At 38.5% G+C, this 27,508-nt stretch overlaps 1 protein-coding gene across 6 annotated transcripts in view; it reads right to left on the reverse strand.

The window, feature by feature from the left end:
- The window catches only part of DMD (dystrophin), a 994,758-nt gene extending 985,617 nt beyond the window's left edge, over positions 1-9,141 (reverse strand). For all 6 annotated transcript variants that reach the window (XM_044441365.1, XM_044441364.1, XM_044441363.1 and 3 more), the window contains exon 1: positions 8,814-9,141. In XM_044441365.1, coding sequence (XP_044297300.1) covers positions 8,814-8,841 — 28 coding nt within the window. In that variant the 5' untranslated portion in view covers positions 8,842-9,141. The remainder of the gene's footprint in view (positions 1-8,813) is intronic.
- Positions 9,142-27,508: the final 18,367 nt, after the last annotated feature.

Raw genomic sequence — 27,508 nt, forward strand, 5'->3', positions numbered from 1 at the left:
TTGAACTATAGGACTGCTAGTGCATTCCCTTCAGAACACAATTCGCACTGACAATGCCATTAAAAGAATGGGGAGATCATTGCTATTAAAAGGATAGTACCGTTATGGGGTTATCTAGGTGATCAGGATCTCAGATTGTCCTCAGATTCTTGACTGTGCAGAGTCCTTTTCACTGTGAAAGACTAATGGGGGTGGGGGAGGAGATTGAATAGACTGCATTCCCCCTCCATGTGTTAAATATAGGCATGCATTTTTAAGCATATGACTTTAAGAATACACTTTAAAAATGTTAGATGTATACCCAGATCCTTATGAGTTGTACATGGTCTGGCAGAAATTTATTATGTATTATTATTATTTATTTAGAGTTTTTGTATGCCGTCCCATCGCTTATAGCCTTGGGACGGCTCACATAAATAAACATAGTATTAAATACAATTAAAATCCAGAAACACCCTGGCTGCACAATTAAAACCTATAGATATTAAACATTAGTATAATATTTTTGAAATAAAAAGGTTTTAGCCTGGCGCCGAAAAACAAATAATGACGGCGCCAGGTGGACCTCTCTGGGGAACGCATTCCACAGAAATATTCACTCTTCCCACATTTTGTTGCATTATGCATGGAATCAAAATGGGTTTACCTGGCATTGTCACCACTTGAAGTGCACTAAATTCCCAACACAGTGAAAGTGATTTTTTTTTTATTGCGGCACAAAAGTTAAGTGAACAATAATAAAACAAGACTTGTGTAATTCACCCCCTTTGCTGAGGCATGCCTAAATAAGCTCTGGTACAATGCAGTGCCTCCAGAAGTACAACTTGTAGTTAAATTGGGTCCACTGTGCACAATCCCAGTGCTTCATGAACTCACATTAAATACACCTGTTTCTGGAAAGTCTCAGAGTTTGTTGGAGAATGGAACTAAATGAACAGTATTATGAACTATTAGACAACTCCAGGAGAAAACTGTGCAGAAGTCAACAGTTGGTGTTGGGTTATAAAACACATCTTCATCTATGAACTTTCTGGAGTGTGCTGCTAAATCCATTATTGCAAAATGAAAAGAACAGATCACAATTAGAGGACAATTATGCCTGGATCACAATTATGATATTGTATTTGGTACAATTATGCCAAAACTCAGCGGTCAGGTAAGGAAAGTATTAGTCAGAAAACCAACCAAGAGATTAATTGTTGGTTGGTTAATTAACCAACCAAGGTATCTATGAAGTTGTTGGAAAGATCCACAGCTGAAATAGGAGAATCTATCCATACGACAACTGTCACTTGGATGCTCCACAAAACTAGGAATTATGGAAGAGTGCTAAGAAGATAGCCACAATGGAAGCAAGTCCATTTTAAAGCTTATTTGGAGTTTGCAGGAAGACATGTGGGAAACAGTAAGCATGTGGAAAAAGTTTATCTGATCTGATGACACCAAAAGTGACTTTTGTTACCTTGCTGCAAAATACTTTAACAGAAAGCCACAAGTGCTCATTGCCTTGGGAATATCATCATCCAGGGGAACCATGATAGTGGTAAGCATCACGGTTTGAATGCTTTTTCTCAGCAAGTACTATGCAACTGGTTGATACTGAGACAAGGCAATCTAAATACAGGGCAATTTTAAAGGACCACCTGTTCTAATCTGCAAGGGACCTGGACTGGAGCAGAGATTCACCTTCAGGTAGAGCAATTATCCTAAACACAGAGACAAAATAACATTTAAATGGTTAAAAAAAGAAGTGGAATGTGTTAATATGGCCCAGTCAAGCCTTCCATTCAGTTGAGAATCTGAGGCAAGGCTTGAAAATTGCTGTTCACTAATGGCCTAAGAAAACTTGTGGATGTTATTGCTGCCAAAAGTGCTTCTACAAAGTATTGACTCTGTCTGTGGCTATTAATATTTCTGAATATGCATTCTGACAGTGCCAGTTTGTTATGCTTAGTGGACCACAAAAAATATTTTGTACCTTCACAATGACGCACATCTTGTGTACACCAAAAGGAAACAATGACAGTTAAATCTACTTTAATTTCTGGTTTCAAAACAGCAAAATGTGGAAAAAAATTAAATTAAATTATCACTTTTCAACTCTGATCTATGGAACAACTCTGATCAGAAGAACTAAGAGAACTGGGGGCTCTCCCAAAGCAGATTTTAGGGCTGCAATGGGAGATATGTGGTTCTCCAGAAGTATTGGCTTATAGTTCTCATCATCCCTCACCATTGACTAAGCTGACAAGGGCTAATGGGAAGTGTAAAGAAAAGCATCTAGAGGGTCAAATGTTTATCTTTTCTGTTTTAGGAAGAGTGGGAGCTGCAGAGGGGAGAAAGAGGATAGCCCCATTGTATGAGTGGAGGTCAATTCCTATAATGTTGGATTTCACTGTATAGATCAAGAAACTACATGCTGTTGAAATTAATGCTTGAAACAGTTTAAGAAAGTATCTGTGGTTTTCATATGGTAAGCAAACCCTTATGAGGATAATTGATAGAGATGGAACTGCAAATAAGTCTAACAGGATTATCAGCTAACACATACATCAAATTTGGTCAGCGAGCCTTTCTTTCATACATTTTCATTATAGAGGATAGCCATTCAGCATATTAATGAAAATGGAAAATCTTCAAAATTAAAGCTTCTGAACATGTTGAACTATTATTAGAAGAACAATTCCCTTCTCATCTTTTAAATAAATTGCTTACAAGCCTCTTGTAATATTTCTTGGAAGTGTAAATTTCTGAAAAATCAATTTACTAATGGTTCCTTAGGAGCACTAGTTACCTCTTTAATGAATTCTGCATCTCAACAACATGAAACAGATTTTTATTACTGATCATTTCCTAGTTTTGCTAAAGTAGTACCTAAAAATATTTAAAAGGAATTGATTGAACATTCTCACACATATTTAATATCAAATAAGTTTTTGATTAGACACACTTGCATATGGTCCTTCCTGATGTATTTTAGGAAGTTTGTAATGTAAACTTAAGCTTCTCCTCAAAATGGGCTGACCTTTAGGTGTCTAAGCAATACCCACTATCTTGGCACTTATATCCTGACAGCCAGAAGTGATCTCCAAAAGAAACTGACAGCTAATATTGACTGACACCAGAATGCTGCCTACACAGGGCGTCAGAACTCAATTTCATAAGACTGCTCAATTACTGTGCTCTGCCTAATACTTTCCTGCACATTGTGGGGGACAAACAAGGTATTCTCTTGCCTTTGCAGCCGACACACTTCCATTTGGAACATAATGTTTCTTTTAGCAAATACGCACACCTAATGGGCAAAGACTCTGAATGAGTGATCAGTTTACAGATTTTTTTTCACATCTGAGATATGAATTATGCTAATCAGGCCTGATCACATGTGTTTTAATGTAGAGTCCCTATTTAAATATTTTACAATACTTTTTCAATACAATTCCTATTCATATGAATGGAATTTTAACAACAGAATAAATATGCATCACCTTTCCTTTTAATTTGGGTGTGGCAACTAGAAAAGTCTTTATTAGGTTATACATCATAAAATTACCTACATCTAAATTTCCTGTTAAGTTAGCTCATTACCGATACAAAATCTAGCTCGGTGTAAAATGGAATCTTTTATCAGATCCTTTCTGGACATCACAAATTATCAGAAGCAGAAAAAGGAAAATGAAAGACCAATCTAAAAATGGCACTTTCTATTAATCCCAAAGCATGGTCAGCCATAGAAGTAAAAATATAGAGCAAATGAAGATACTGTTCAATGTCTGCTAGATGTCGTCTAGGCAGCCACAGGAAAATAGCAAAGGTATAACATCTAAGTTCCAGGGCACCCTCACCCACCCTTTAGGCCACAATGCTGAATGGGATGGTACAACTTAGTTTCCTGCAATAGCAGGGGGTTGGATCCAATGGCCTGCTGGCCCTTCTACTATTCTATGATTCCTTCTGCGCTGGTGCAGTCCCAAGTTACACATTTGGAGCTGACGTGATGAGGAATAACTTTCAGGTATGAGGAATATGCTGGCTATATCCTGAGGATATATCCTGACTTCCAGGATATGAGGAATGCCAACAGTGTCTAAGCCTCTGTTTTTCACAAACAAATTAGCCATCTGAGTGTTTTGGGGGCTGAGGAAAGCACAGAAGCAAGTCTTTGCCTCCTTAGTCCTGTTGCCTTCCACTGGATGCCTGTCATTCTCTGAATTCAACGGTTTATAGACAGTCACACTCAGTGGCACAGTGAGTGCTTTATATCATACAGTCTCCCAGTGTCGTATGATTTGACCTGTTTCCAAACCAGATCAATGCTGATTCTTTCTGTGCGATGCTATTATTAGTAGAAATGAATATTCATGTTTGGTAATTTTAGTAATCTGTCTTGTGTACAAGATTTATTTTCTTCAATCACTTTTTTGCCTATGAAAAAAATATGTCCCACAGTTCTATATTACTATCTGCACAATAAAGCCATCAGAATCCTACATTTCAAAAGTAAGGTGTTGACAACCTTCAAATGACAAATGTACAAGTTGCCAGGGAATCTGAGAGATAGCTGCTGCATTCACATCCTGCTTCTAGGTTTTCATGGGCAACTGGTTGGCCATTATGTGAACAGAATGCTGGATTAGATGGACCCTTGGTCTGATCCACATGGTTGTTCTTGTTCTTATTCATGCATATGCATGGATTTTGTGTAATGATGGACCATATTTTATATAGAAATATATGCACTTTTTAAAAAAGCTAATTTTAAATATTGTTTGAAAAACTGGGCAATTTCTTGCACAAGCAGGACTCACCTTGGAAATCCCAATTGGGGTAAGTCAATTTAACTCTCTTCTGCAGACTTCACTGATCTAACCTTTGCTTTAAGTAAGTGTTTCACACCATTTCTGGTTGTTGTTTGACTCTGGGCTCCCCATTGGACTAGTGCTGGATCTTGTTGTCATATGGGCAGACTTGAATATTGTTTAATATTTTTAATTTGAAATATATTAAAAAGCAATTATTATTTTGTTGACACAGAGTTGGTTACTCTCTACTCAATCTTAAATAGATTTGCTGGTTATAAAGACATGTTGTATGAAACTATTGTATACTATTGACTAAGGGTGCATATTAGAACATACACAAGCCACAAATAATTTCTCTTATACAATATATGAGTGATATTTTAGGCTGCAATAATATGAGAACCTGGAGCAAGTTACATAAAAATCAATGAATCTTGTTCCTAGATAAATAGGTTTATGCTTCAGTGTTTGACTAAGAACTTTTTGTATATGTGTGTGGCATATTTTATACTACTAGAAACAATAAATATAGAGGTTTGTGAAGTATTTTTAAGATTCTTAAAAATAACAATAACCTGTTATTGTTAGCACAGGTTCTTATGGTAAACAGAAGTTATACATTGGTGTATTAAGAGGTTAGGATGTCCATTTGTATCAGCAGTTAATGGTTCTAGAAAGATGTTGTGTTCATTTTACTTACGCTACACAAGGGAATTTAACTTCTTTCAGCTATCAGCTGAAAGCAGAATGACCATACACTTCTGATTAATTGCAATATAATCATTGTCTTCTCTTTCCATCCTGGACAATACCTCATTTAAAAAAAAAACAAACTTGAAGTTCTTTCAAAGGCACTTTTATTTCATGGAATGAAATAACCTGCATTAGCAAGAACAATATCAAAGAGAAGAGGCAAAAGCAGAAGGATCAACACCCCCTCCCGCTCTAGATCAGTAGAAAGCTTTCTATTTATCATCAGTAATATGCTAGGCAGGTCAACAGGCTAATAGGTCTCTGCACCAAAATGTTCTCATGGAAAGCTTATACTTGGTTGGGTTCAATAAGATGTTTTCTTTTTTTTCCCACACTGCAGCTTGTGACTTTCACAAGGAAATGCTCCTATATGAACCAGCTGTTTTGATAACAAGAACACAAAGCCTCCAAGGACTATGGCAATGCTTTCTGGGAGAGTAAACTGTTCCCTTGTTCAGAAACCAATCAAAATCTGAATGTACTGAGCAAAAAATAAACCAAGGTCATCATTATTCCTTCTCATTGTGCTTTGGCTTGCCTTCAAATCGCTTAGCTTTTGTATCTAAAATAGCAGCACTGCCTCCATTCGCTCAAATTCCACAACAGCTTAATCGAAGTATCTTTCAGAATTCCAGCATTACAAAAATGCCCAATTTCCTAGATGCAAAGTGATAGGATTCCAGTAGAGTTTTATTTAGTCTCATCTACAACTCCTTAATATACCTCTAAGCAAACCAAATAACAGCACAATCTTATATCTTTCTGCACAGAAGTCGCACTGAATCCAATAAGAAATACTCCATGGGTATATAGGGTTGATGCCTCAATGTACAGCCCATTTTCAATTATAGAAAAGTCAAGAAAAATGCTTATGGATGCATCTTTTATTGAGCAGGCTCAGATATGAACATTATCTGAGTTTCCTTTAACCTTTTCCAAATTATTTTCATGCAATACGGATAAGATTTTGTGGAGAAAGGGTCTGCTCTTAGAAATATGTTACATTTTAGGAAAAGAAAAATGGCTTCCATTTCTTTAATGCATCTCTTAGCTGCCTTCTAAGACTACAGTCTGTGCAAGACAGCTGACACCATTCTTCTAATTTGTGAGGATCTATCAACCACAGTATTCTTCTGGAAAACCTGTCCAAGTTGCAGGTGGCTATGACAGTTTTGCAGTGGTTCTGCTCATACTTTGCCTCCAGAATGTGGTGTTTGGAGATTCTGCTCAACCCTGTGCCATCTTTCCTTTCAGATCCCAAGAATCTCCTTTTTACTCCCCATTCTCTTTAACAGCTACATGAAATTGCTGAGTGGCATCATTAGAGCATTTGGAATGCAACATTATTAGTATTCCTGAAAGGAATCTACATTCCCACTTGAAAGAACACAGATTTAAGAGCTAGTGATGCTCTCCAAGGACCTTGCAAATTTCCTTTCCCTGGTTTGGTAGGAATGTGCACAGGATTAGATGATAAGCAAGGTGGATTCTTGCCAGTGAAAATATTCCTAGCTAAAATATGCTTGAAAATGTGTTCCCGACCTTTAAATACTAGTTACTAGTTTCCATCTCCAAACCATTGATAACAACATTTCTTCTCATTAAGAACTTACATGTCGGAGCTTGTACAGAAACTGAATATCTTAGAATTATCCTAAGCTGAAGTTAAACCAATCTGAGCTGAATTTAAAAAACTATGTATTTAATTCTGTAGGTTGCTTTAGTATGTATATAGAGACTGTGCAGTGAACAAATCTAATCCAGAAATGGAGCTTTAGCCCTGAAGTCAGGACAAGTGCTAGCACAGCAGTTCATGCACGGAACATACCAGAAATAAAATCAGGATGTACTGCAGTATATTTAAATGGGATTAATATTTACTGCACAAATCAAAGTTTCAGAAGGTTTGCCTTCTTTGCCTAGTGTTACTGCCTCTCACATGCACAAAAGATAGAAGGGCTTAGAACATAATTCATTTTATGCTTAACCTTCCAAAGAACCCGACCTCCCCCACAGTGTTACCCATGTTACATAGCAAGTGCATCATTGGTCAACAAATTACACTGTGCCTGAAAGTTTATATTGAATGAGAAGTTTTAAAAAATACCCAAAGGGAATGCTTAAGGAAAAAGGAAGGGATAAGTACTGATTCAGCTTGTGACTGATCCAGCCATCAACGTTCCCAATGGACTTAAATAAGATTCCCAGTGTCAGCCCCAAGCTTTGGGTGTGCACTGGGCAAGAAGCTTTCAGTTTTCCTACTGCGAAGCTCATGTTCCATCTCCTCATTCTTGTCACGATCTCCATGCTCAGGGAGGGCAGCTGGGTGGGCAGCTACAGCATGAAGAGGAATGAAAGGGTCAGGAAGCAGAAAACGTTGACTCTGGGCCTGTTGCAGGGGTGTGGGCTTTGGCAGGTGCCCAACAACGCCTACCTCTGATGTTAACTCTGAAGGCTCCTATTTATTTTTGCTGCCTCAGTCTACAAAAATATGGGCGTTACTAAGCGCCCACAGGCAGGCTAATTTTGATTTGGCAGTGTGAGTTCTGTAGGTCTGCTTAAAAAAGAAAGGAACATAAAGGATGATAAAATACTTTTGTCATTGCTAGAGCGCTGAGCAAATCATTAAAATATACCACTACTTAATATGAGAGTGACTGAAGCCTGTGCGTTAAATCAAAATTAGTATTTCCACAGTCTTTAAAACAGACCCAATACACTTAATGAATTAACTCATTATTCAAAGTAAAACAAAATACCAGTTAGAGCACATAGAAATAAAACAAAGCACCAAGCTATGCCACACCACTTGATTCCCCCCCCCCGGGGGGGGCGGAGAAGGGTGTGGTGAGAGCGCAACCAGTTCTGTAGAAATAATGAGCAATATATCATTAAATATATACCAGGCATCAAAACAGCATATGCCATGATAATTCAAAGAACTGAGAGGTCCTTTCAATGGTTGCCAAATTATTAAAAAGAATATCCTTCCCCTTCAAATATCCTTTTTTAACCTGAAACTTAGAAATGTCCTTGTGTTGTCATGCAGCAGTATTTTATTTCTATGACTTTTTATTTAAATCTCTTTTAGCAAAAATTAAATACATATGCTAGTTCTTGTTTTCAGGTACTCTCCTCTGCATCACTGGAAGGCAACTATTCAAGAATGCCCGCTGTGAAAGAATTTTCCTAGCAACCTCAGCTGAATTATGTCAGAGGTAGGAACAAGGATAGATATTGTAGACTGTCTATACTTACATTCTTTTTCTTCCTCATACCACAGCATGAAAGCATAAAGCAAAGTCCAAGGTAAATACCCCCAAAAGACTTTCTTAAAGTACTATGATGCACTGTCTCTGTTCCAATGTCATTTTAAAAAGCTAATGTTCTGCTGGTTGTCACAATAGGAAGGCTCCTACTGAAGAAGCCTCGGCATTTCAAGCAATAATCCAATTCATATCTTTGTTAATTTCAGCATACAATCAAGCAGCCTTTCAGATCTTGATTCTGTACAGGGAAAAAACATGATTTTAACTTCCACTAAGCTGACATCGTAACTGATGCCAGAGTTCTGCTGAGGCCCCGAGATATTTCAAATTCCAGGACCTGCGCAGAAGCAGTAACACATGCTTCCCTCAAAACAAGTTGGCTTCCCTTAATAGGACAGCTGATGAACTCTACATATAAGGCTCTGTTTTCAGGATGGCATGTATAATGGATTTAAGTGATGTGTTGCAGCTTTCTGGATAACATTAAAAACAGCTCTATGGTGCTCACAGTACTGCTTCTCTTGTAAATAGCTCAGCAAGCTTTGCAGACCGTATTGTGCTGAACTTGAAGATGAGAAGACTTTGCCTGCTGGGGAAAAAGATTCTGATAATAATTGTGGATTCCAAGATAACAGTACCAAGTCTGCAGTCATCTGAATTTCGTTTTACTGATTGGCAACTTTGAGATAGAAGATTTCAGATCCTACTGCATTCTACCCCACTTTGGATACTTAATGATCTCCAGAATGCACAAGCTAGAAGGGCCTAAATAGTTATCAAATGTAACATTACCAATCAGAAATGATGCCCAGTTCATTCTACCACTTCCCTAACCTGCATATTAAGATACATAACAAGCTAACAAGCTGAATAAACAATAAGCAACCGAGCTGAAGTTGCATGGCTTCTTCAAACAACTTTTCAGTGAATTCATGAATATTAAACAAGTAATAATACTTTAATATGCTGTTGCTTTGTCACAATTTAATTATAATTATAATTATAAAAGGTTGTTCAGGATATCTAAAGACATACTCTTGACTGGATATGCATGCATGGGAATACTGATGCTGAGCCACCACATTCACCCACTTCCAAAAAATGTGAGAATGTAAACAGAAGAGATGGGCAAAGCAATTTGTATTGGCTGGCTCTGAATTGATAAAAATAGTTCTCTGGACAATGCACTGCCTGCATAGATGCATTCCAGGGGCTTGCTATTTTTGTGTTGTTTTTCCTAACAAAACAAAAAGCAAAGAAAATAGACTGGAAAAGGGAGCAGCTTATTCTGACCTCAACATCAATGTGACGAGAGTGAACAAATGGCAGCAGTATAAACTCTCTCCTTGAACAAAGTTCAGGGTGAGGAGATGACAAGCAGGGCAGTTCTGAGGCATGGCCATCCGTTAGGCACTACAGCTGCTGGGAAATTTCTTTTCCCAGAATGCCTTGCCATGAGACAAACATCTGAAATACAGCAATGCTGTTAAATAGATGTTGATTACAAATTACATTTAGTTCTCTTGGCATTCTCAGCATGCAGTATCTATTATTTATCTGTGGAGCCAGGCAGTAATTGGCAATAGTGAAGTCAATAATGCCATAGTGAATGACTGGGAATTCTATCATAATCCTGCTGCCCTTTTCACTGCAGTGGCCCTGTAACATGAGTCCATGTGCTTGTCTTGTGTTTTCTTACATTTTGAGAATGCCAGTCTCCCTTGGCTCAGCCTCTTCCTACTGGTCATATTCATTTGCATGAGAATTGGAGATCCTTGCTGTTTCATAATGAAATCTGAGGTGGAAGAGGCACGGTGTAACACAAAGCTTTTTGTGATACAGGCAATATTTCAAAGCATATATTCCATCAAAGTTGGGACTACTACAACTTGCATAGTCTCTTGTTTAAAATACTAACCTGTTGAAATATATGCACTTTTCTTTTCCCCTTCCCACAAATAGAACAAAGGTGCATGCTTTGCATGCATAAAACTGTGGTTCAGTAGACCTGCTAAAATTTCTGACATATTGGAGAGCTGCTGCCAATCCAGGTAGCCAATATTAAGCTAGATGTACCAATGGTCTGCCTTACTCCATGGCAGATCTGTTAGGCTTGCACGTTCTACTCGGAAGACTGCATCAAATGCACCAAGAAGGCAAAATCAAAGGGGTTCTTTTGATGATGCTTCTTTGGAGAAAGTACGAATATTTATCTGGACAAAGTCAGCATATATCTTTTGCCTTTTCTAATCAGAAAAATGACTGTATCTCAGGACAAAATCCTGTTGCCTCCTTGATATCTGTTGGGAGGCAATATGATTATTCACAGTCTCAGCTCTGAGATTCCCTGGTCTTGGAGCTGGGTCTCCAATGACTGAATCCCCCAGGAAAAGGAGAGGCCTGGAGCTGAGGGTGTCTGCCAATTCCTGTAAGAGCCCAGCCACCTGCTGTCCCATACCCTGGTGTTTCATCCTGATGGCCATATACGGATCGCTACAAAAATTGCAGGGTGCAAGGCACGGCAGCAATAGAGTCTGCAGTTGCCAGGCCTTGTTTCCATGCAGTGGATACATGTAAGCCACCAAATAGGGGGCTTACTTGTGAGGAAGGCCTAGGATTGCATCCTTAATATTCCAGTATAGCTTGTGTTGAGAAGCTTGCTACACTGTTAGAAACATAGAAAGAGAGTCAGAAGGGGCCTCCCGGGCCATTTAGACTGACCCTGACTCCACTCAAGACATGCTTACCATGTACATGTCCTTGAACACCCTCACCAATGGGGCATCAACCACCCCCCATGGAAGCCCATTCCATACCCTTGGGGTCCTAACTCTCAGGAACTACTTCCTGGCATCCAAACTGAACCTTGGTGATGAAGGACATTTCATTTGGAATGAATGTGTACTTTTGGAGACTATTGTATGAATGTGTACTTTTGGAAACATATTTCCCCCTATTGCCCATTATATTTTTGAAGTAACTAATGATCTGGATAAAATTATATCTGAAAAGCATATGGGTTCCCTATCTATTAGCTACCCTACTATGAATCCTTACCTAATATATTTAATTTCTGTGTGTTGTGAACAACTAGGAAATGATCTCCCATAGAAAGCTATTATACAGCAAAGTACTGTAGTTGTAAATCCCTTCAAAGTGATCAGATTTTATTTCCAGGCTGTTTTCCTCATTAATTATGATCAGCGCATTGTGGTTTTTGGTGCATTTTATCTGAATTTAATTAAAATTAATAAACAATTGCTTGGCTTGGTATCTAAACCCAGCCTTAGTAACATCCTGCTTTTAATTTTAATATGCTTCTTTATTCTTTAGAATTCCTATCATTTTTCCATACTGGTAGCCAAATTAATTCTAGACAATGCCTCAGCAAGAGAGTGCCTTGGCTGTCCATAAAGGATTAATTTGCAACCCACAGAGTCCAAAAGTCATGCACTGATGTTGAAAATAATTTTGGAGCATAGTGTCAAGAGAACAGAGTGACAGTAGTGATGCTTAGAGGATTTGAGAGCAAGCAAGGTTGAGAAAACTAGGACCCCACGTAAAAGAATTGCTTATTACATTCAACCCCACTTGTGAAATATGAAGAAAGGTTTCACAAGATAACATTCTTCTACCAATTTCCCAGCCCTCAAGAGATCCTCCAGATTCTTTTAAACAAACCAATACACACAGCTAAGCTCTTCCTGTCTATTCTTAACACCTGAATCAGATAGGAAAATGAGATTTTTTAGAATAAAAAACTCACCACCTCAGCTGTAAAGGAATACAGATGTAATGCAGTATAAAGTGTGCTACAAGCATAGCTTTTATATCCAGCACAACCACTATACCTGTGCTTGACTGCCACATCTGTACAGTAGATTTCACTCCAGTATAAATTGTGTTGCAACCTTTCAGCACCAGGGATTCCTTTCCCACTCATTATTCTTCACTCGCAGTAGGTTGCAAATGCTTTATGCAATATTGTCATCCTCTAGGGCCTCACCTCTGCTTTGCAACCTTGTTAGAATTTTTCCCTTAACTTAGAAGGCCTGGGATACCGCTGGTGCGGGCATCAGGAAACCCTCCTGCATTTGTTCACAATTCCACCATACCATAGTTCCATTGAATGGCTGTGCAATGGAACGTACTCAAAGGCAGAGAAAGAAAATCCCCAGAAAAGAGAGAGAAAACATGTGAGCAGGAGCTGGTAGTAATCCCACAAAAAATACAGAGACTTCAGTAAAATGGCATGTTACTCGTACAAACATCATGTAGAAAAGCCTCTTGCAGCAGGAAGGCAGATATGTATCTCTGATACCTATCCTTTCAACAAACTGCAATTGCATGATGCTGTTACATTGATCAAGTTAGGAAGATTTCATCCTGGTCAGTGATCTGGATGGCAAAGCGCTTGGAAGACACATATAAAAGGATAAGGGAAGTATCTGCATACTCAACAACACAAGAAATACTGTCCGCTATACTGTCCAATCATATGATATTCCTTTTCTGAGGCATGGTCCTTTGTCCTGGGAATGCCACTATTTTAACACTCACAACTTGCCTTACAGTGTGTGTCCAACAGGGTTCTCCATGTAGTCCAGACAGGAATGGACAGCACAAAGGAATGTCCTGTTGAATGATATGCAAATCTAGACTTTGTGGGCCTGTGCCTTTGATCTGGAAATTCCCTAGCAATATGCTATGAATGGCGATATAGCACAAAACCTCACTAAAATTTATCTGGCTAGCTAACCACAATTTCTGATTCACCATATTATAAGGCAATTTGTCCCAGCTGTCATTCAGTAACACTGCTACTTATTTGCTACTGTACTGACACAATTAATAACTTGTGCTATATGTTTTTATGCAGGAGATTTCAAGCCACAGCCAGAATGTTTAGAAATATGTAATAATAAGCCTGGTTTGTGAGTTCACAATGCAGTGACCACTTATACATCCCCACAAAAGAGGAACAAGATCTGCATAGACTGGGCATATATTAATTTAGTGGCATTAATGCATATTTAGAAATGATTGTATAAGACAGTTCTGGATAATGAGAATGTAGAAATGTAATAAAGGAAGATATAAATGCATGCTTAAAATGGAAATTGAAGAAATACCACCATCATGGGGAAGACTGTGACTGGGCAACCAATGTTTTCACCCAGTGTTCTCTCCAGGTACCAGCTGCTGATGGAAAACGTCAACACCCCCTGGTATGTGTCTTTATCTTTAAACCAGACTTAATCTGGACAGTCCTTCAAATAAAATATACCATCAAATAAAGGATGATCCTCTGTCAAATAAGACCCTTGCTCAGCATAGTCATTATTTATAGAATCCAACCATGCATTCTGAAATCAACTTTCTAAACCATCTAGAAAGTAGAGTACCCTGGAAATCAATGCTTATACGCTCAGAGGTATAGCACATGTTTCCTACAGAATGTCCCAAAATGAATCATTTGGCATGTCCATTTAAAACAATCTCAGGCAGAGCTAGGAAAGGATTCTTCTGAGATCTGGAAGCACTGCTGGCATAGGAGGAGACAGGAATGGACTATATAGAACAACAGTCTAATTCATTATAAGGCCAGCTCACATACTGAACCAAGAAACAATATGCTAAATGTGCTATTTTGAAATGTATTATATTCAGGCATATTTAAAGAAAACTAGCTTTTAATTACATTGACTTCATTTGAACTCTCTCAGGATCACAATGATTACACAGCTTTAGTATAAGAGGCAAAAGATTGTCACATTAAATCTGTGCAGACCTGGTTATTATGATGGCAAATTATGAAGACAAAATTCTGTTAGTTCAAGTCTAATGAGACATTACTGCACGTGCCATGATGAATGCTAAATTGCTTCTGTGAAGGTTTATAGTAGAGTTTGGCACATCAAACTGATGGCAAAATGAGGTTAATGCAAGCCTGCAGAGCTGTCATTATGAATGTCAAGAAGATCACAAAATGGTGAAGCTGGAAATGTAGAAAGATTTAAATACAGAGAAATAATTACAAAAAAATGCTAAAGATAAATATATAAAATATATCTCCACAAAACAGAGAAAACTAAAAGCAATCTAAGTTCATATTAAAACAGAGGGATGCTTTCATGAACCCTCCACCTGCATTTTAGGATTTTGTATCAAAAAATTAAATACTGTGCAAATAAGATTTAACCACCTCATTTGTCTTAATGTCCTAAGAGACGATACAATACATTTGGATAATCTCCAATTATTGGTGTATATTTTAATAGGGTAATGTAGTGACTGGAACAGAAGCTGTAATCCAGAAAGTTCTCAGTTCAAACCTTACCTCTGGGAAGTAAATGACTATTCTCTCAGCATTACCCTTTGATGCAATAAAGAGCTGCATTATGGAGTGACTGTCTGCTGGCATAACATATGCAAAGCAGTTAGAACACTCAGTGTGAATTAATGCTATGTTTGGTTGGGTTGTTGTGTTATTGTGGCTGAATAGCTGCTTAATGGTTAGAGAGTGTGCTAGCGCACGTGCAAAGATATTCTTAGAAATTATATCTTTGCCTAGCACATGTTCTTTTAAGTTATATATGCAAGGACATGGACAAACAGATAGCAATAGTACAGGTGATACAATTAGTTGCAGCTCTCATCATGGTAGTGACTGAACACTGGTTGTAAAAACCCCAACGGGAGATGGAATGGTTATCTCCGCAGGATGTTAATAATCTGGGTATTCCTTCTAGTAGACTTTGTTCCCTATCACAGCATACATCAGAATAGTAAGAACTTCTCCCCTGTATGGCAGTAATACAATCTAGATGGAAAATATTAAGTACACCAAATATTAGGTACACTTCATTGACATCAGCTCTAAACACTGTCTCGAGCAAATGACCACTGTTCAAGTCATTTGCACATATTTAACTTTAAATTGCACAGCCTTTATATATCAACGTTTCCCAAATTTGGGAAACATTTACTTCCCAGTTATGGAATATTGTAGCAGCCATCTGAATTGAAATAATAGATGAATAGATTTCAATCAGCTGTAGCACAACTGCTTTTTGATCAATTAAAATTAGAGGCACACACACTGACTTCTGGTACAAGCCATAAACACTGTCTACTTGGCCTCATAGAATCCCATAGAGTTTGGTTCTCCATGGATCACTGCTCAGGATTGGATGGACCTTCTGTGATGCCGATATGGCAAGTGGAGCAATTGAATTGTCCAACCATATCTACAGCTGAAACACAAAAGAAGAACTTTGTGGGGGAAAGCTATTGGAAGGCAAATGCCATATGGGCATCTAGAGGATTCTTCAATGGATAATTTGGAGTTACAGGAACTATTACTGAATTAATGGAGTTCTTTCTATTGGACCAGGAACAGTTCTTTGCATGACATGATAGAATAGCCACGTAGAGTTCTTAAATCACTTCTTTGCAAGGCGACAGCAATATCTATGCATGAGATATTGATTGCACTTGGTTACCAGTGAGTGAGTTAACTCTTCCTCTGGTAACATAGCCCAGGCAAAATAAACCCCTTTTCCACAGCCTCTGTGTGAGATTCTGACAAGCCAATGTGTTTTTCCATTGCATATTCTAGAACTATGTAGGGAGGGGTCAAAATTTAGTGGTACATCCCTGGCATTTCCAGGTAGTACAGGAAATAGATGCCTGCCAAAAGCCTAGAGAACTGCCACCAGTCAATATAGACAACATTGTCCTCAGTGTTGGACAAGTGGACTTGCCACTTAAAATAATCAACAGACAGATAAACTTGCGGGATATCCTATTCACAAATTTCCCCATCTTGTCTAATTCAGTACTTAGTCTCTTAGCCACTGTGTTAGAGATAAGTTCTATTACATATGCATCATTTTGAAATCCTATCATTTTATGCATTTTCACATAAAATGACAAGTGTAAAATAGTGTAGCACCTGTGATATTCAGCCTCCTGACAATTACACTGGGAAACAAGAAACGCTTATGTCTGAAATTATATTTCAAACAGGCTAGGTAGTATATGACCTTTACATTGCAAACATATGATTTCTATTCATCTAGAACAGGAAGAAAAATGAAAACATCATTCTGCTGTGAGTGTATTGATGTATAGAACTTATTGAAAACATGATTTTTAAAATAAATAAATATTTTCCCATGGTGATAAACTATACAAAACAAGGAGACTGCAAATATAGACTACTAAAATTGTTGTGGTTTTTCCTATCTGGCAGCCATTTTGATGTCTAATGTTTTACTTCCTTCTACAGAAGAAAATGTAAAACATGGTAACATAGATTAGGAGAAGCTGCAGCAGAGTTTGCAATCTAAGAAATATTTTATAAAACATAACATGGGTAGTCATCAAGAAACTTTCCCCTTTGTTTTTCTACATGGCCATGAGAGTGGTACCATAACTGAGATGCATTCTGCTGAATCTTGGGATTTTTTTGGTCAATTTGAAATCACTGATGAATCTGCAGCACTACAATGATATGTCTATGCGCTGCATATTTACAGATAGGATGGCAAGTAATGACAGTCTAGGGCTTCTTCATTTGTGTGCAAACCTCAGTTTCAGTCTTCCACTCGTTTTCCTTTATGTACCTCCACTTTGCTTTCTTGTTCATACAAGTTCCTGTTTTTCTTTACCTCTGAATAAGTTACTAAGGTTTCTGCTTACTTTTCAAGCTAGCATTGGAAACTTGAGGAAGGAGAAATTGGAATGAGCAAGGAGAGAAGAGGAAAGTGCAAGCCCAATGCACAAATAGCCCAACCTTTATCTGTAACTAGTCCAATGGAACTTGACTTGCATTTGCTGCTCTACTTCATGTTTCCAGAACCTAGATAAACCTGTCTCCTGTCTGATTTGTTATGCACCATACATCATGGAAATCTTCTCCATTGTCCAAATTGACCATTCAGCAAGTATAAGGAATTCCTTGGGGAGTCTCCTTGCTGAATTGTCAGCAATTCAAAAGCAACCCTACAAATATTTGTCAACATTTTACAGATGCTTCTTACTGTGAGCATTTTTGTTTTACTGGAAAGGCAACTCATTGACCTCACAGACAAACAGTCTTTGCAGAAATGTATAATCAAGTTCAATTTTTCCTATTTAAACCTTGATTGACACCTGAGACAGCATCAGAAAAGGATACTGATATAACTTTCCATTTTTGTCCTTTCATAAAATCATAGAATAGTAGCATTGGAAGGGGCCAAGAAGGCCATTGAGTCCAGTTCTCTGTCAAGGTCACCAATTTACACCCCTCCCCCTTTATTAGTTGTCAAAACATTCCTGAATGTTAAGAATTTATTTATTTATTTAGCAAATTTCTATGCCGCCCCATTTGCCGAAGCCTCAGGGCAGCTCACAAATCTATCAATGTATCAATATATATATCCACTCCTTGCATGCCTCATTGGTAAGTTAACAACTTAGATTTAGCAGCATGTCAATTCTAAAGGTTTTATCTTTTTTAAAAAGTTTTAATTATGTTAACATTAACAAAGGTACATATAAAGCAAAATGACTGCACTATCAGGCAAATGTTGCATACATTCATGACTAACTTGTGTATTTATATTCATACAGAGTAAGAACAACAAGAGGTTAATTGTAGTCCCAGAATTCATCAGCAGAGAGACCAAATACATTTGGGTTTGTGTTCTTCTCTCAGTTGTGTGTGTTGAACAGACACATTTTTTTAAACCTCCTCCATGCAAAGTACAAATAAGCAAAACTAACAATGGCTTGGTGAGGTGGCACAGCTATATGTATGATAACAGGCCCTAGTACCAGAACAAAACTTAATGTTTTAAATAGCTCTAGGCCACTTTTAAGGCTAAAAGTCCTTTCAACATGGCTTACATTATAAACTCCCACACAATACTAGGAATAATCATTACAATCGGCAAATACCACCAACAGCAACAAGCATCCTAGCCTAAAAATTACTAAAATCTAATGTGCAATTGCAACTAAAAACCAAGAATAGGCCAATAAAACACCAACAAGAAATAACAGCAGCAGCAGCAAATCAGATTCACTTCTGAGCTTTCCCAAAAGCCCATTATGATGGGGACAGATGAATGCCAGGTAGAAACCTATTCTAGAGACATGGTGCCTTTGCAGAATAAACCCTCTGCCCTTGTACTTGTCAACCTAATTGCCCTCAATGATGAGCAACTGCAACTCCCATCTGTTGAAATATAGAGTCCATTCTGCAGATTCAATTTAAAGAACATGTCATTTGACAGCAGCAGAAGTACATGTTCACAAATTTATTAACATAACAACAGCAACACAACATATCATACATTTTCTATTCCTTCAGTGACACAGTAAGTTCACACAAGTCTTTAGTCTCATTAAAAACAAAACACACAGATCCTAGCTGATCCTGCTTTCACTGAAATTTTATCATCAGATACTTTACTGATACATATGATAATTTGCTTATACTTTCCCACAGTTGGGAGGGACCATGGAGTAAGCTGGGAAAGGCAGCTGATTTGCAATCAGAATCCCTGCCATTCCCAGTTAAACGGACCAGACAGAATCGGAGCATGGATGCAGGAATAGACTGGACAAGGGCCAACCCAAGACTAAACCCAGTCTTGTGTTAGCTAACTAATGCTCAACCTGTTCTGGAGGAAGTTGCCCTCTCTCTATAGGATCGGGATCGTAATTTGGGATGGTGTTGATACAGCATTGTCACTTAGATGAACTAAGAGCATCTTTTAGCAGCTTATGCTGATCTATCAATTATGTTATTAGCTGGACAAGGATAACTATGTTATGATAACCTCTTGTCCAGTTCATTGCAATGCATTAGGTGTGTGGCAGCTTTGAAAATGGCTTGGAAATTTCAAAATAAAGCAGTGAGCTTTTTACCAGGGACTCAGCAACATGATTGTATCAGGCCAGTACTGTTCCATCTGCCAGCACTGTTCTATCTGCCAGTCCATGTCCATGCCTGAATTAAAGTGTTAGCTCTAAAGTTAAAAGCCCTAAATAGTGTGGGTCCAGGTTACCTGTACCCCACATGTGGAACAGCCTTCCCAGAGAGGCTTACCTGGTGTCTACATTGTACTCTTTTTGGTGCCCAGTGAAGACCTTTTTTATTTTCACAGGTATTTTAGTCTTTCAGTGTCATTCTGGGCACTACTGCTAGGTTCTACTTGGTTATTATTTCTATATTTTATTAAACAGTTTTAAACTTTTGCATTGTATTTTACTATCTTATATTTATGATTTTAATTGTTGTGAATAGCTCAGAGAGATTCTGTAGTTGGCAAAATAGAAATGTAATACTTAAATCATTTCTGAATGTGTTATCAGCTCTCAAAGATTCTCAGAAATCTAGACTGTCATGGAAAGAACATATCCACACATTAAGTTCACTCAGAAGAGTATGCCAAGCATTCCCAGTCTCTTCCCCCCTTCTACTATTTATTCATTTTAAACATTTCTATTTTTAGCTTTTGCCCTTTCTGAGTGCTAATTAACAGAAACCCAATCATGTGGCATTGAGTAGATCTACATTACTTAGAAATTGAAACAATTTTTACCAAAGCACGCACATGCTTCTATCCTTGGGCTTTAAAAAACTAAGCTTGCAGGCCCAAGCACGTACAAGACATTTATGAAATAATTGACAAGTTAAAAAAAGTTTCCCTTAGTACAACTATTCTCTAAATATATTAAACTGCATTTGCTAGAGTAACACTGAATCCTCTGGGAAGAGTTCTGCCTGCCAGATGGAGTGCTAGTTTCAGACTCAGGTAATCTGTTCTGATATTCCCTTTTTTCTTAGCCAAGCCATCTTATGAGTGTCCATGAATATTTACCCAGAATTACTGGAATGGATTAATGATCCACATAAGAAAATAGTGGTTATGGCATTTCTATTGAATGAACAAACTGAAGTAAAGTTACAATGAAGGTGAGAAAATGAATTTCACTATAGAGTTCATTGAAAACATTTTTACAGTTTTATTTTCTCAAGGCAATCTCTGTTTTTCACATGAATCAAAACCTGTTTTTAGCTGTGAATAGATAAAATCTAAGAATTATTCTTCAGTAGATTTTCCCCAAGTATAATTATTCAGAAACAACTGCCAAGACACATAATAAGGAAGTGCTGGACTAATAATGCCTTTCATTCTGTTTTTAGTCATTACAATTGACTTCAGATCTGCAATGATTGGTCTCTGCTCTTTTATTGAGGTTAAAGATATTCTGAGAATGAAATCCTGCACATTCATGAAATATATGGATTGACTGGTTTTGATGCATAGGAAATGATGGTTCAGATATTGAAAATGAGATATGTTTATGTTTAAAAAACCCACCTATTTTTTTTTCTCTTGATGTACCATGTAGTTGGAATAAAGGCTGATTTTTGTTGACATGTCAGCTTCATTTCCCTATTCCTGACTCTGAGAATAGACTGTCTGGGAGTTGAACCCCACTCTGGGGCAATTTTAGACCCTGGACTTAAAGGTGTTATACAGACCTGATTTAGAAGGCCATGGGTATTAATTACTTCAGTTGTAGTGCCCAGAACATTTCTCTTGTCAAGCACATAACTAACATCTTTCCCTTCTTTCCAGCTGCTTCTACATATTTGATATGTTAAAGCAAAACTAAGTAAGTACAAACCTTTCTTCCAACCCTGTCTAAAAAGAAATGTTCAAAGTATTTTAAACTCCCTTATTTCAAAGCACAATCATAAGTACAGGAATAATGTGGCTTTCTCCTGCCCTGATGCAAAACATATTTACTTGGGAATTAAATTAAATGCTGTTGTGATAAATATCCATTTTAAATAAAAACACTAAAATGAGGAAACATAACCATCTCTGTGTCGAACTAGCTACCTCAACTAGGGCTATTTTAAAATAAGAAAGGATACTTATTTGGTGACATATAGGATGCGGTGGCACAGTGGGTTAAACTGCTGAGCTGCTGGGCTGGTTGACTGAAAGGTTGACAGTTCAAATCCACACAATGGGATGAGCTCCCATGCTTCATTCCAGCTCCTGCCAACCTTGCAGTTCAAAAGCATACAAATGCAAGTAGATAAAAAGGTACCACTTCGGTGGGGAGGTAACAGAGTTCCATGCACTTTGGTGTTTAGTCATGCTGGCCACATGACCATGGAAACTGTCTGTGGACAAACTCTGGCTCCCTTGGCTGGGAAATGGAGATGAGCACTGCCGCCTAGAGTCAGATATCATGGACTGGACTTTAATATCATGGGAAAACCTTTACCCTTTTTTTTTTTTTTTTTAGGGATGTGAAGGTAAAGGTTCACTGCAAGGGAGAACAGGTCATGACCTATACTGTGTTATACCCTGAGAATAGACTGTCATGACCTGTTCTCCCTTGCAGTGAAGGTAAGGATGTGTTCCAGTGGGGCAAAGCTCAAGGAATTGGGTTTCAGGTTGGATGTCAGGAAGTACTTCCTGATGGTTAAGCCCCCTAGGATATGGAATGGTCTTCCATAGGAGGTGGGGAGAGGGCATCAATGAGGGTGTTCAAGCAAGGATTGGACAACCACATGTTGGGTATTACATTAGTAGAGCCAGTTGGAGCCAGAGGTGAGACTAGATGGCTTGAGAGGCCCCTTCTGTCTCACTGCTTCTATGTTTCCATGTTTCTATGCTGTGTGAAGCCATATCAGAATGGTGGACTCTGGCATGCATATGCTGAAAGTGGGCCTGTTGCCCCATTCCCCATCACCTCTTGCCATCTGGGTTGTCATTTGGGCTACCCCATTTAATGTAAAGCTCTGGACATAAGGCCCAAGGCCCAATCCTAGCTGCACTGCTTTCTCCGTATATCTATCTTCCTGAACTTGCACATATGAAACAATAGTATGGAGGAATAATACTGTATTTTTGTTCTTTTCTTTGATGATACTGGCAAATTTATACTATCTGCTTACAGCAATGCAAAAAAGGGAAAGGGTGAAGACATAACAAAATTGCATCTTCTATAGTTATCATGCTGTCAACATTTAAGCCATGTACTTTACACTATTTTCTGAGATGAGGTCAGTACTGCAGATTCTTGCTCATGCCAAATGACAAGGACCTTCTAAAGAAGAGATGTTTGTTCTGCTTGATACATGTTTGCCTTGTGAAAGATTGAACAGAGCACATAGTATTTCGTGAGACAGCCAACAAAGGAGGTTTATTTCTAATTTATTTTGATTTTTATAAAACTGCCCCATTCTTATAGGCTCTTGGTGATTTAAAAAAATAAATGAACCAGCATTATTTCAAATATTGACTAAGAACAAATGTATTAAATAAAACTAATCTGGGAAGCCCTGTCAGAAGAGATATGTCTTCAACTCCCTTCTTCTCTAATGAAATAGCATACAAAATAATAGACTAATAAACTTAAATACAAACTCATATTAAATGATGGTAACTAGGACATCTTGGGCACTGTACTAAAATAAATGGTTTACTAACTGATTAAACAACTCTGAGTAATTCTACACAGTTTCAAACCAAATTTGGCTAATGTTTTCATATGCATCTCCAAAATTATTCATTTCCATGCAGGAAAGTTTACGTTCTCCTACTAGCAAATCAGGCAGCCAAATCACTGACATGATGCCAAACACACAGGATATATTTGGTGGGCTGTCCAAAAAAGGAGATCATACACAAGAACTGTTCCCTAAGAACAGAAATAGCCTTCTCAGTTCCAAACAAAATCAGTTAATAAGCAGCCAAGAAAATATCAGAACTACAACCAGCTAATTTCTACTCATGCTATGTGTGCTGGCACTGGTTCATGTTCTTTCCTAAGCCAGTACCAGCTAAGGCAACAACTGGGTGGCTAAGAGAAGACAGCTGTTTCCTTCAGCAATAAAAAAACAAGCTTTTATCTTTTCTCTCTCCTGTACTGTGCAAGGTAATCGATGCAGCTGTCCTTAAACCCTCCTGCCTCCAGCTTGTCTGGTCTCATGTAATTATGCAGAAAGTGGCTGTAAGCAGGTACCCAGTGGAAGAGAAAAATATCACACACACCTACAAAGCTTTAAAAAAATATGTTCTTTTGAGGGTCATGCCAAAGACTACCAGAAATTAAAGGGTATTTCACTGGTATTTCCCAATACCCCACTGACAGAACTAACAGCAACATATTTTTCCCATGGAAAAAGTGGCCACTTTCCCCATACAGAAGCCCTGCAGTCCTACTCAGTATGTCCAGGGATCAGGAATGTGGGACACTGAAGTCCAAACTACCTGAAGGTACCAGGTAGGGGAGGAATGGATTGAACCATGCCGAATGTTAGCACACCCTCATTGCCACCAGATGCATATTAATTAATTAATTAATTAAACAGATTAATTCTAGATACCTCAGTTATACTTAGCTGTGTGATATGAAATGCAGCATAGCATCTTTGCTTTGGGAATAGTACACCTTCATGGCCCTAGACTGAACAGTTTCAGAGACTGAGTCTTGCAGCAGCAGCTTCTCCCATTCTTCCCCACTGAGTGCCTTCACTTTGGATCCTACAGATCCTTCCACTTAATTGTGGGAGCTGCCATTCCTCTCTTATTTCAAGGAGTGGACTTCAGACCACACTGGTGAAGATAGGGAAGCAATTCTCCTGCAGATGTGTGCTCCTGGGAGGCCAGTGATTGTAGGAGACGGAGTTAGTCCTTTAACAAAACTGGATAAAGTATCAAGATGGTGTGGAGCTATACAATTAAGGAGCTTGCCAGAGTTTGTTTAATATCTTAACTGCAGGACTGCTAGCCACAGTCCTGAATCCAAGCCAAAACTCTCTGGGCCAGTACCTGAATCGGCTTTGCACCAGACAGCTGTAGCACCTCTTGCCTGAGCTGCCAGCTTGCTGAGCCAATGGAATATCTGACAGAGCCACTGTGGGGGGACAGGGGAGGGATTTGCCTGCAGTATCTGCAGCTTGCTAAACACAGCCTTTTATTATTATTATTATTTTGGGATGCCTTTGTATCATTTCTGCCTTACAGCTTTGGGGAAAAGAATTGTTTACATTTCTCTTATTTGACAGGATAAACCATAGTTAACATGACAATAATGTGCACAGCCTCCCCTAGGCTCACATTCTTTCCTCTCCTTCAGCTGTGCAACAGTGAAGAAGCATTTGGAAAAATTTCCTTCTTCATTAGTTACAGCTTGCCATGTTGTCAAAACCCAACCAATGTGGTTAATCTTATCAACTATGGTTTGTCCAAAACAAGCAAGCTTCACAATGACATATAAAGGTTTTATTTTGAATTATAGCTGATAGAACACTCCTAGGACACATTTTCACTCACCTGAAACTGCATGTATAGCAAACAAAGAGCAAAGAGGCCAGTGTGGTGCACTGGTTAAGAGTGTGGGTCTGGGACTCGGGTGATCTGGGTTCTAGTCTTCCCTATGGAGCCAACCGGGTGACTGTGGGCCAGTCACATACACAGCCTAACCCACCTCACAGGGCTGTTGTTGTAGGGATAAGATTAAGTGTAGCAGGGGGAAAATGGTGTAAACTGCTTTGATTTTTTTTTAAAAAAAAGAAAAGATGGGATATATTATACAAACAACCCTCAAAAGAAGTTTAACATGAGAGACTGCTGGGTCAGACATTAGGTAAATTTGTTTTAATTGGCAGAGTCTTGAATTGGGATAAATGGGTGTCCCCCACACCCCATGTCATACTACATGTATTAGGTATTATGTGGTGTCAGCACTGACTTTTTTTTTATGAATGACCACAGTTAATATTATGATTGGTAGTATTTTCTGCATGTAATTTCCTTCTGACATCACTGTTTACAATCCATACACAAGCAATATATATTGTATATATGCCTAAACTCTTTACAACACTTAATGTATTTAATGGGGTAGTAGGTTATAAAATTTATGCCAGAATAAACATGTTAGTCTTTAAGGTGCCACTCAATTTTTTTGTCTTGCAGCATGGTAACTCCTTTGTCCTCTGAACACAGTTAATCTTAGCTTCTTACAGCTGCCCAGGAGAAGAGGAGGGAACAATTAAATACTCAAACGTGGAGTGTTATTTTCAGGGCAGTTCTGCTCCTTCTTTTCCCAAGCAGACCAGGACACAGGTCTGCTAACTAATAAGCTTCATTATATTAAAGTTGAGCAACTCCAAAAGAAAAGCATTGTGAAAGTGAGCAACTAAAGGTAGAATAGTGGCCAGTAAGGAAATGTGACTTAATGATAAGAAGTGAATATCTTTTTTGGCCAGTCTGAATCAGAATCTGATGCTACATACTCTGAAGAATCTTTTATAGGCTGAATGGGTTCAATCACTGTGGTAAACCTGACATCTGAACCCAGCTTTTGAACTGAGTCATTGGAACTTCTCTGAAATGGCATGCCACAAATGCCACAAATCTCCAACAACTGCAAACTGTTTTGAAATTGTCAGGCCTCAGTAGCTCCAGGCTGCATGAATTTCTATATCCTAGAAAGGCTGTGATGGAAACTTGACTCAGAAAAATTCTGTTATTACAATTGCTTTCCTCCCCTAAAGGAGGTCCTGGTTCTGCTCAAGAAGTCACTTTGACAGGTGGCAGTGGAGGGGTTGTCTGACCATGTTTTGCTGATCTCTCAAGAGCAGCTGAAGGGAAAACCTGGTCCCAACTTCTACTGTAGTAAATGCGGTGTTCCGGGGTGTGTGTGTGTGTGTGTGTGAGAGAGAGAGACTGACTTAAGTAGGGCGAATTTTGCACTGAAGACACTATAGGTTCACAGGCTTATGGAATTCTTCACATGAATTTACGACACACCTTGTTAGAGCTCTAAGTATTTTTAGTCTCTTTAGCTGGATAACATCCTTGTCAGTTGAACCCAAATATTTATCAACTAATGGTAGGCGCCCTAGACTGTTATAGCAATAAATGAATCCATTATATATATTTAGGTTATCTTTTTTATTAAAGAAGTCTATACATTTTAATATAATGAAAAATGTGCCCAGGAGATGGAAAACCAATATCCAGGATTTGAACTAAAACATAAATACAAATCTGATGCAAACTACTACATGTTGTATTTGATTTCCAAATGAAATACATAGTTTAGCTGTCCTTCGTTGTTATTGGTCGCGAAGTCATGTCCGACCCATCAAGACCCCATGGACAACCTTCCTCCAGGCCTTCCTGTCCTCCACCATCCCCCGGAGTCCACTTAAGCTCACACCAACTGCCTCAGTGACTCCATCTAGCCACCTCATCCTCTGCCGTCCCCTTCTTCTTTTGCCATCTATTGTTCCCAGCATTAGGCTCTTCTCCAGGGAGTCCTTCCTTCTCACTAGGTGGCCAAAGTATTTGAGTTTCATCTTCAGGATCTGGCCTTCTACAGAACAGTCAGGGTTGATCTCCTCTAGGACTGACCAGTTGGATCACCTTGCGGTCCAAGGGACTCTCAGGAGTCTCCTCCAGCACCACAATTCAAAGGCCTCAATCCTTTGGTGCTCAGCCTTCCTTATGGTCCAGCTTTCACAGCCATACATTGCAACTGGGAAAACCATAGCCTTGACTATACACACTTTTGTTGGCAGGGTGATGTCTCTGCTTTTTAGTATGCTGTCTAGATTTGCCATAGCTTTCCTTCCCAGGAGCAAGC

Source organism: Varanus komodoensis, unplaced genomic scaffold, assembly GCF_004798865.1.
Source record: "Varanus komodoensis strain SLA01 unplaced genomic scaffold, ASM479886v1 scaffold4, whole genome shotgun sequence".
Taxonomy (NCBI): Eukaryota; Metazoa; Chordata; class Lepidosauria; order Squamata; family Varanidae; genus Varanus; species Varanus komodoensis.